The sequence below is a fragment of the Cebidichthys violaceus genome, unplaced genomic scaffold (assembly GCF_023349555.1).
Source record: "Cebidichthys violaceus isolate CVI_PGR_0920_01 unplaced genomic scaffold, fCebVio1.0.p SCAF_53, whole genome shotgun sequence".
NCBI lineage: Eukaryota > Metazoa > Chordata > Actinopteri > Perciformes > Stichaeidae > Cebidichthys > Cebidichthys violaceus.
In genome coordinates, this window is record NW_027176739.1 from 45,001 (window position 1) to 56,538 (window position 11,538).

The 11,538-nt window shown below is 37.8% G+C and overlaps 1 protein-coding gene across 1 annotated transcript; it reads right to left on the reverse strand.

Moving 5' to 3' along the window:
• Positions 1-619: 619 nt before the first annotated feature.
• Positions 620-11,266, reverse strand: lcp2a (lymphocyte cytosolic protein 2a). The gene is made up of 21 exons (XM_068731739.1): positions 10,857-11,266; positions 10,505-10,567; positions 10,051-10,097; positions 8,889-8,954; positions 8,270-8,295; positions 7,822-7,862; positions 6,823-7,015; positions 6,260-6,345; positions 6,112-6,178; positions 5,923-6,000; positions 5,663-5,688; positions 5,388-5,407; positions 4,341-4,454; positions 4,150-4,168; positions 4,051-4,066; positions 3,866-3,953; positions 2,927-2,979; positions 2,486-2,568; positions 2,058-2,132; positions 1,824-1,973; positions 620-1,144 (listed from the first exon to the last, which is right to left on the reverse strand). The coding sequence occupies exons 1-21, from the start codon at positions 10,932-10,934 to the stop codon at positions 995-997; spliced, it is 1,539 nt and encodes a 512-aa protein (XP_068587840.1). The 5' UTR covers positions 10,935-11,266; the 3' UTR covers positions 620-994.
• Between the last annotated feature and the right edge of the window lie 272 nt (positions 11,267-11,538).

Below are 11,538 nucleotides of genomic sequence, written 5' to 3' on the forward strand. Positions count from 1 at the left end.
TAGCTCTGTCAACACTGTTAGCTCTGTTAGCACTGTTAGCACTGTTAGCACTGTTGGCACTGTTAGCTCTGTTAGCTCTGTTAGCACTGCTAGTTATGTTAGCTCTGTGAGCACTGTTAGCACTGTTAGCTCTGTCAACACTGTTAGCACTCTTAGCTCTGTTAGCACTGTTGGCACTGTTAGATATGTTAGCTCTGTGAGCAGTGTTAGCTCTGCTAGCTCTTTTAGCTCTGTGAGCACTCTTAGCTCTGTGAGCACTGTTAGCACTGTTAGCTCTGTCAACACTGTTAGCTCTGTTAGCACTGTTAGCACTCTTAGCTCTGTTAGCACTGTTGGCACTGTTAGATATGTTAGCTCTGTGAGCACTGTTAGCTCTGCTAGCTCTTTTAGCTCTGTGAGCACTCTTAGCTCTGTCAACACTGTTAGCACTGTGAGCACTGCTAGTTCTGTTAGCTGTTGTTTGCAAAGTTAGCACTTGCAGCCCTGTTAGCTCTGTCAGTACTGTTAGCCCTGTTAGCACCGTTAGCTGTTAACTTTTAGCTGCTGGCCATTAAGATCACTTTAAATTTGAATTTAAAAGTGAATAAACATACAAAATATTGTAATTAAAAACATGAAACATCTTTTTTAATTTATTTTGAAAGAACAGACGTCACATTATGAGAAATGTTTAAAGCTGTTGAGTCTGACACATAATTATTATTATGAATGGATTAATGAACACGGATCCTGGTGGTGTTCATTGTTAAACAAACTTAATAGATTGTAAATACATGTATTTAACTCATCCTTAAACATGCATAGTTTGAATCTGGAATCTAGTTTCACACAAACATTGAAATTTAAAAACCTGTAAAGGTTGAAGAACAGAAGATAGAAACTGTGATTATTTCATCTCTAGAAATAAGATGTTTAATTCTGCCTGTTGTTTCCCTCTGGTTTAGTTTTGTGGTCCGGTTCATCTGGTTGGTCCACAGGGATCCGGTTGGTCCCGTCAGGACCAGGTCTGTCTGCTCATGTGGTACCCGGCCGGGTCGGACAGCAGACACTGGTTCTGCTGGGAGGAGGTTCGGTTCTTGGCGTCGATGAGGAGCAGAGCGGACTGGGAGTAATGGGAGATGATGCTGCTCACTGATGGGAACAACTGGACCACAGAAAGGTTTGATTAGAGGAGGGAAGTACCTCGAGTACACATGGGACTACTTCCTCCTCATGCTCCTTTATACTTCTACTCGAGTACATTTATGACTGACAACTAGTTATTTTATTATGAGAATATAAAAAATTTAAAGTACATTGTGTACAACACTATCTATCAGTGTGGTATTAGTACTTTTACTGCAACGGAGTAATTTCACCATGTTATAAGTACTCTTCCAGTAACAGAGTATTTCTACTGTGTGGTATTAGTACTTTTACTGTAACAGAAAATTTTAACTGTGTAGTATTAGTACTTTCACAGTAACAGTATATTTATACTGTGTAGTATTAGTACTTTCACATAAACTGAGTATTTACACTGTGTAGTATTAGTACTCTTCCAGTTACAGTATATTTTAACTGTGTTGTATTAGTACTCTTCCAGTTACATTGTATTTTAACTGTGTAGTATTAGTACTCTTCCAGTTACATTGTATTTTAACTGTGTAGTATTAGTACTACTCCAGCTGCACTTCCTCTCATGTCCACTAGGGGCTCTGACACACACACACACACACACACACACACACACACACACACACACACGCACACACACACGCGCACACACACACACACAGCTGTCAGAGCAGCAGCGCTGTGATTGGACGCCTCCGTGTTTTTACCTCCTGGGCTTTGAGTCCGGTTCCCAGCAGGAAGTTGTGGTTGTGCTGTCTGATCTGGATGTTGTAGACCTTGTCCTGGTAGAGGACCATCAGGGTGAAGGGCTGGTTGTTCTGCTGCCGGGTGCTGTCCCTCACCAAGTACGCTCCGTCCTCCATGAGACACACAACTACTCAGTACTACTCAGATATTGTGCTCATGTACTTGTACTAGTTTGTACTTGTTGTTGTTGTTACCTTGTTGACTCGTTTCAGACACCCCTCGGCCTGACCGCGGGTCACTTTGCCCACATACCAGCGAGGATCCAGCTCCTACACATAAAATAAATACATCATACTTATACCTGGTTCTTAAATAATAATCAAGTTTACCATTTAACATATAAACAAACCTTCATACACACATTTAAGGTTATAAAACATCTAAAGATAAAAGTCCTTTAGTCGTACCAGTCTAACAGCCAACAGGGGACCTCAGGCTGAGAGCAGGTTTATAAGGACGCAGTAACTCAGAGCCGTGTGGGGTCATGACGTGTTTAAATGATTACCAGTAAAATGTTAAAATCTAGTCATCTGAAGGTGAGGAAATAAAAAAGTGTGTTTGGAAAATTCAGAAGTTTATAAATATGTGTGTATTATGTGTGTAGGAGTGTGTGTATTGTTACCTGTGTGTTTGCTGTCGCAGGTGGAGACGGACGAAACGACTGATGGTCCGATGCTACGAAGCTGCTCCTTTGTCCGGCCAGCGCTGCACACACACACACACACACACACACACACACACACACACACACACACACACACTGTCAGTACAGTTCTTTCTGATGGTAGTAAACCTGTTGCAGGATACAGAGCACCCTCTAGTGGCGGCACAAAAAAACAGGCCCAGTTATAAGAAACAATAAATAAATAAAAATAAGAGGGAACAGCAAAATTACAAAAAATAATGTTTTGCACATATTATAACGACATATTTATTTATTTGTGAACCAATAGGATGAGAGAAATATATATTTTGAATCATTGTATTTCCTCCTGGCTGCAGAATAAACCACCATAAACCTTTATAAAAGGTGGAACTGTTCCTTTAAGGTGTGAGTTCTTACCAGACTGCAGTTTGTGAGGCAGAGATCCTGCAGAGAGAACACTGGGAGGCAGACTGCTCAAAACAAACAAAAGAAACACATTATAGTCATTATATTTATTATAGCCTCTGTGGTTCATAACTTCTATGAGGACGATGGTGTGATATCCATCTATGCTTATGTAAAGAGCAGCATTGCATGAAAACAGATTACTTTTATGCAGTGAATCTAAACTGTATTATATTTATAATAATTTATAATAAAGATGTTTAGTTGATGTTCTAACAAAGTGTAATTACAGGGAGGTGTTCCCCAGGGCTGCGTTCTCAGGCCGCCTTTATTCCTCGTTTATTTAATTAAATTCACCAAATGTCATTACATTGTCATTTCTCCTTCTGTTTCCTGTTTTATTTTGTAAGTTCACACTTCCTGTGTCATGTCTGGTTTTACTTCCTGGTCTCTGTGATTGGCTGCATTCATTAGCTAGTTAGCAGCTAACTCTGCTTTATCTTTAGGCAACTACATTTCTTGGAATAATAACTGATGAGAAAACACAACAGGCATGTTTTCATTAAGTTTTAAAGCAAATTTAAAAGGAAGTGAGACAAAGATAATATAAATATATATACCTATGAAGACGCCAACAACAGAAACAGCTGATCAGTCATGTGAGTTAAAGGTTCGCTATGTCAGAATTAATTAATTAATTTATTATCCATTTTATGTCAGTTTGTTAAAACTGCAGTGGGCCCACAGTTGAACTCTGTGCTACTCCAGCACTGACTTTTTAAATATTATTTTTTATAGTTATGTATGTTTTTTGTGCTGTTTCTACTGTTATGTTATCTATTTTATATTGTAATTGATTTTATTGTTTCTGTTTTTTACCATGTAAAGTGTCTTTGAGTACCTTTTAAAGTGCTATACAAATACAATTTATTACTATTATTATCATTATACCTGTCTCCTTGATGTGAAGGGAGTCCGGGGAGTCCGGGGCGGGGGGGTAGACTTTTACTTTGGAGGGGGAAGGTGTTGTGTTTAGGAGCTAAAAGAGAGAAGAAGTATTTGAAGAACCACTGTGATATTTTTGGGATATTTTGTTTTTGTTCATGAAATGCCCCCAAAAAAATAAAAAATCTCACCTTCATTTTGTGTTTGCTGATGAAACGGAAGAGAATAAAATAATCAGAGCTCATTCTGGACAAACTAACCATCACAACAACACGTAAAAACAAACGTACCTCTCTCCTCACATCAAATCTGTGAAAACAAACAACAATCTGATTATTATCATACAGCTTCAATAAGTTTGATCTTTATTCTGAAGAACGGGAATGAAAACATTAAGATGACACCAGTGGAAACAAATGTGTTCAAATACTGGGAGATATTAAAGTGATATTTTAATTTAATTTATTTGATGAATGCCGACCTGTTGGCAGGAGGTCTGGAGGAGGAGTTGCTCCTGCCGACGGAGGTGGAGGACGGAGGGAGGACCAGTGGAGGTTTGGACCAGGTGGAAGGATCGGAGGAGTCAAGCTGAGGCCTGAACACATTAGACATGATGTCATACTCTATTATAACATTTTACAGTCTCTTACAGCTAAGAACTATGTTCTGGTTTGATTGGAACAATCAACCTGTAAATATATTTAATCCATAGTCTCTTTCCACTTGTCTTCTTATTATAGGATCAGTCCACAATAACACCCTAATATTTTAATATTCTACGTAGTCATATCTTATACATATTCATTTATGTTCTCTGTAATATTGTGAAATTTTAATATTACATAGTTGGAGGCTCAAATAAGCCCTGTTGGCTTTTTGCCTCTTCCTGCACTGTGATATTATTTATCTCTGTTATGTTTGTTTATTTTTATTCAATTGTTTAAATTGTGCAAAATAAATAAACTAAACTAAACTATGAGGATTTCTTCTACAACTTCATGACTTTATGCTCAGGTTGGAGTATGAACTCTTAATATTTGATATTTGTTTTGTTTGTTCACCGCACATTTGGTATCGTTTAAATTATCTTGTTGTGCTTTTTGATAAATTTGTCTAATTGTGCTTATAGCTATAACTGTCTTTGAAAACAAGGGTTTATTCCTCATAAACAATTTCCACTAATATAGTGTGGAAATCAAATGCTGAATGAATGAGACGTTTTGTATTTTTTCGCCATGAAGTCTCTTCTGTTATTACTTGTTTTGAGCCAAATCATGCTGTTTTTCCTAGCTTAAAAGTTTTAGTCATTAGCGTTGTTTTGTTGCCTAAACATAAACATAAGTGTTTCACGTGTCAGAAGTCTCGTGTTTTGGTTGAAGAAGCGCTAAAGACAAACAAGACAGTGTCATCTGCATACAGATAGATATAAGTGTTAGCGGGACGATATTGGTTAAATGTAAATAGTAGAGGACCCAGCACAGACCTCTGTGGTGCCCCTCTATTTATTCCACAGTGAGTCTTGACTTACCTACGAGAATGTGGGACGGGCTGTGAGAATAAAAACAGAAATAGAATCAAAACAGTAAAGATTTAAAGTATTTTAAGAAAGTTACAGGGAGGTTTTCAGCCTCCCTAGTGACACGCCTGGAGTTCCTCCGGGTTCTGGTCTTGGTTTTCTACATTTCTCATATAATCAATTGAATGTGAAATACTGAAGTAACATCCTTTCAAGTCGGATAATTTTTTTGTATATTTACATGGATCCACCTGATGAATAAAGTGTGTTTGAAAAGAAAAACTCACCTTCTCCACTGAGTTGTGATGAGGTCCTGTGGATCAGAGAGAAAACGTCACGTTAATACATTTATACTCATTCTAGATTAACAATACATCTCATTTAATCTAATTCAATCTGTTTTTGGTTGGTTTGTTCCATTATTGTGTTGTTGTTGTTTTTTCGGAGAAGCCGGCTGCTGCCAGAAGAGTTATGAAGAAAGAAACAGTAAAATCAATGATTGATTTACGGTTATTTGTTAACAGAAATTAAGTGAAACCAGGATCACCTCTGACGGGGGACGGGTTGGATCCTGAATCTCGGCCCGGTTTGTTGCTGCGAAAGATCTGCGGCGGCCCCGGAGGAACTGAACACAGAATCAGAGCATCTCCATTAGTGTGTTATTGATCTGTGAACAGTGAACCAGGATGTACAGATGATGATGTCACATGAATGATATAAACTAACGTGGACTCACATTTTCCTCCCCGACAGTTTGGGGATTGGTCTCTCCTGGAGGAGGAGGAGGAGGAGGACTCTGCTGGCTGCACACAAACACACAGGTGGAGGTTTAGTTAACTGAACTGGTCTTAACAGTTTAAAACTAATGTTTTTATGAGACTCACCATCCGGGGACACGGTGCAGACAGGGTGGAGGCTGGGGGGCGGGGACTCACAACAGGGGGCGGGCCTCTGGATGTCACATGGCTGTCTACACACACATATATAAAGTATTTAGTCAGTGTATTAACAACAGTTTCCTGGTTTAGTGTGATGTACCCATCATGTTTTTTTCTACTCCGTGGGCTGCAGCTCCCCCTGCTGTCCAGACTGAAACACCACGGGCAGTTTAGAGTCACTAGTTAACCTGAGCTGAGATCTTTGGACTGTGAGGGGAACCGGAGGTCTTTGGACTGTGGGGGGGAAGCCGGAGAACCTGGAGAACCCGGAGAGAACCCCACTGACAAACTCCACACAGAAGGCTCGTCCAGGCCGGGAATTGACCCCTCTTTCATAAGACACCGTGTTAACGACACATTGAGGGAAAAACAACGTGAGATTCTGAGAATAACGACCTGAAGTAGACTTAAAATACTACATAAAGTACTCCGTGGTGCTTTCAAGTGCTGGTGGATGGATGACTGTGTTGTGTTCATGTACAGTAGTAAACTGAGGCCATGTGGTCTACCGATGTAGTCGCTGTCTGGGATGGGCAGGGTGGGGCACAGCTTGTGGACCAGGTCCTCTGGAGGTTCAGTGGGGGGGGGCTCGTAGTCGTTGGCCCCGTCCTGGTCGTCGTTTGGAGACTCGTAGTCTCCGCCGCTGCCCTCTTCATCACCGCTTAACGGACTCTCATAGTCATCGTCAAACTCTTCATCATCCTGACGGAGAGGTGGAGGAAGTATTTAGGTCACAGTAAAAGTACTAATACCACACTGTAAAATACTATGTTACAGTAAAAGTACTAATACCACACTGTAAAATACTGTCACAGTAAAAGTACTAATACCACACTGTAAAATACTATGTTACAATAAAGGTACTACTACCACACTGTAAAATACTCTGTTACAGTAAAAGTACTAATACCACAAAGTAAAAAATACTCTAGTAAAGTAAAATGTTCCTTCAGTAAAAGTATGTCAGTATTATCAGTAAATTGTAGTTAAAGTATTCAAACTGTGGCTGTTGTACTACTAAATATATTATTCATTATAATCATTAACTTGTTGAGCTCCTTCAGTAAAGACTATTAAAATAAATCAGCAACAATCAGGTTTATTTATGGACTTTAAAAGTGAGAATGTGAGGAATATGAATCCATAGTTAGTAATATTTATATTGATATTTCAGAGTAAACGGAGATGAAATAAAGGAACAAATAAGAGTTAATAATCGCCTCGTATATAATATAATAAAGCTGAGGAGTCTGATGTTTTCAAAATGCATCTTTTCTGTAAACAAACAATCTTCATCATTTTCAATTATTAACTAATTATTATGCTCATCATGGTTTCAGCTATAAACTGTTGAGGAATTTATTTATAAAATAAGTTTTCATAAACTCTTCATTTGTTTTGTGTAAAAATCTCAATCTGTAAATGACCCCCCCATTTAAAAAAATGAAAATAAAATGTTGTTCTGGTTCTAATGACACAAGTAGAGAAAAATAAATAAGAAGACTTACAAACTCATCTTCACCCCAACCCTGAACATCAGCAGCCGTGTCTGCAGAGGAGAAATATATATTTACATTATACATTTATTTTAACTTTATTAATCCTCAGAGGAGAAATGCAGATGTTGCAGCAGAAATAATAATTTCAGATAAATTAATAAAACTAAGAAAAGAATAAATAAGGAAGTACATGACGACAATTAAACTCAAACTTACAAGGCATGCAGTACATGTACACATAGTACCTTCAACCAGTGTTGTACTTAAACTGATACTGCAGTACTGTCATAGTACTATGTAATATACTATCTACACCAGAATACATATGGTGTATGTGTATAAATAAATACATATATAAATAGTAATAATAAAACTATTCAACATATTAAAGTATAGAATTAATACAATTAATAACATGAGAATTTAGGTGATGAATGAATTAAAGTAAAGTTCGTACCTGGTTCATGATATTTGGGTGTTGATCTATGATGGAAAGAAACATTTTTTTTATTATTTCCCATCATGAACTAAAAAGTTTGTGTGTTTGAAACTGTATAACTGAATAATAGTGTCAGTAATAGTCTTTAAAAACATGGTAATGTTAACAAAAGTACACCTTCTACTTCAGTTATTATTTTAAACACTATATAATATTCCCATAATATCTCTCAACTTACAGTATCTGGTGCAGTGTAGGAGCTCCTTAAAGTACTAGATTCTAGTACATCACTTCATACTAGATATGTATACTATATTGTTTTATTTGCTTCTAATTTGAAATATTTGAATATTTGTCTCTATGTGTGTGTGTTTCCTTTAGCAATAATTTATTATATAACAGCGATAAGAACAACCTCGAACCAAATGTTCTCTGAAAAACATCTTTTCACTCTTTGTTTTAAATTTTACTAAATTATTCGGTTCGAAGCTCACAGCTCCTTTAAGAGAACCAGACAGAAAACACTGTTCATATTTAATCTATTTATATACAAGACGATGAATTCTCTGCTCTCCGAAACCACAAATGTAAATCAGTGAAAACTGAACATTTAATTTACAATAAAAACTGTTCTTACTTTTTACCAAACAGGCCTCTTCGCTCCTCCTTCTTGCTGATTTCAATGCTGAACTTTGAGATCATCCTGATGCGTAAAGGTTATTTAAAGAGACAAATAACGGTTATGTAAAGAGACAAATAACGGTTCTATAAAGAGACAAATAACGGTTATGTAAAGAGACAAATAAAGGTTATTTAAAGAGACAAATAACGGTTATATAAAGAGACAAAAAACGGTTATATAAAGAGACAAATAACGGTTGTGTAAAGAGACAAATAACGGTTATGTAAAGAGACAAATAACGGTTCTATAAAGAGACAAATAACGGTTATGTAAAGAGACAAATAAAGGTTATTTAAAGAGACAAATAACGGTTATATAAAGAGACAAAAAACGGTTATATAAAGAGACAAATAACGGTTATGTAAAGAGACAAATAAGGGTTATGTAAACAGACAAATAACGGTTATATAAAGAGACAAACAACAGTTATGTAAAGAGACAAATAAAGGTTATGTAAAGAGACAAATAACGGTTATATAAAGAGACAAAAAACGGTTATATAAAGAGACAAATAACGGTTACGTAAAGAGACAAATAACAGTTATGTAAAGATACAAATAACGGTTATTTAAAGAGACAAATAAAGGTTATTTAAAGAGACAAATAACGGTTATGTAAAGAGACAAATAACGTTTATGTAAAAAGACAAATAACGGTTATTTAAAGAGACAAATAACAGTTATGTACAGAGACAAATAACGGCTATATAAAGAGACAAATAACGGTTATGTAAAGAGACAAATAATGGTTGTATAAAGAGACAAATAACGGTTATGTAAAGAGACAAATAATGGTTGTATAAAGAGACAAATAACGGTTATGTAAAGAGACAAATAAAGGTTTTGATGGTATTGAAGAAGACTGTAAACTAGAGATTGAGACCATAAACTCATGTTTACAATGTTTACTGAGGGAATAAATCAAGAGAGAAGTAGAGTCATTTTAGACTAGACTTCTATACAACCAGAGGAGTCGCCCCCTGGTGGACACTAGAGAGAATGCATAATATCGACTGCAGGTTCTCCTCTGGTTTGATGAAGAAGCTCGTTATTGATGATGTAATAATAATAATAATCATTAATGAATGATGAAGACGATCAGCTGATCAGTGACTCACGGAGCGTGAAGTTTAGGGAACTTCTGGAGGTCGTTATCACTCAGGTTCTAGAAGACGAGAGAAAAGTGATTCATTTTATAATCTACACCTCCTTTCTCTTTCTACACCTCCTCCTCTCCTTCTACACCTCCTTTCTCCTTCTACACCTCCTCCTCTCCTTCTACACCTCCTTTCTCCTTCTACACCTCCTTTCTCCTACACCTCCTCCTCTCATTCTACACCTCCTTTCTCCTTCTACACCTCCTCCTCTCCTTCTACACCTCCTTTCTCTTATACCTCCTCCTCTCCTTCTACACCTCCTTTCTCCTTCTACACCTCCTCCTCTCCTTCTACAACTCCTTTCTCCTTCTACACCTCCTCCTCTCTACCTCCTCCTGTCATCCCTATATCCTTCTACACCTCCTCTATCTCCTCCTCCTTCCTCACAGTTTCTTCATATTTCATAAGAACTCACCACAAATCTTGCTCCACTGATTGAATTCTTCAGAACCACTTTATCACAACCGGAGAGATTCATCTACGAACAAACATGAAGATCAATCTTTAGGGATTCATCTACGAACAAACATGAAGATCAATCTTTAGGGATTCATCTACGAACAAACATGAAGATCAATCTTTAGGGATTCATCTACGAACAAACATGAAGATCAATCTTTAGGGATTCATCTACGAACAAACATGAAGATCAATCTTTAGGGATTCATCTATGAACAATAGTATTGATAACTAGCACTGATAAGGGTACTAATATTGATAAGGGTACTAGTATTGTTAAGAGTACTAGTACTGATGATGCTTCTCACCCTCTTCAGGTAGTCTGCCAGCTGCTGGGGGCTCCACCCCGTCACCTCGGTCCTGGACGGCACTCGGTCTGAGCTCATCCTGATCCTGAGTCCTCCTCGAAGACCTGATCCAGCTGAGACCAAAACCAGAGACCCTTTAATGAGAGGAGACCACCATCCGAGTTTTTGAATTCTCTTCTTCTTCTTCAGCCGGACGTTCACTCGACGCTCCTTTTTCTGAGAAATCGTTCAAAAAAGACTCGTCAGGAAATAAAACAAAGACCGAAGTTTTAGTTCCTCAAAATCAACTTTTTATCTACGGAGAAAGAAAACAGAGAAGAAGAAGAAGAAAAGAAGAAAAGAAGAAAAGAAGACATGTCGCCAAGGAACCAAAATGGCTTCCTTCTTCCTCTCTCTCTCGCTTCCTCTCTTTCTCTGTGTCTCTCGTTCCTCCCTCCTTCTTACAGGAAGTGACTGTGTAGATGGGGGGGGGGGGGGGGGGGGGGGGAAGAGCACCCCCCGACCACAGAGCGGAACAGTTTCACAGACTCGACTAAACAGGAAGTCACACTCTGTACGTAACGGACATTAACAAGTACTTCAGTTTGTACTTTTCTACTTCCAAACTTTAAACCTATTAGAACAAGCCTTCAGAAACCCCCCCCCCCCCCCCCCCCCCCCCTTTAATTTGATTACATTTGTT

Coding starts and splice junctions, on each gene's coding strand:
- lcp2a (XM_068731739.1), bottom strand. CDS start 10,934: ATGAGCTCAGACCGAGTGCCGTCCAGGACCGAGGTGACGGGGTGGAGC. Junction 8,955..10,050: donor TTCCCTAAACTTCACGCTCC/GTGAGTCACTGA, acceptor TTTACGCATCAG/GATGATCTCAAAGTTCAGCA. Junction 8,296..8,888: donor AGAGGCCTGTTTGGTAAAAA/GTAAGAACAGTT, acceptor TTTCCATCATAG/ATCAACACCCAAATATCATG.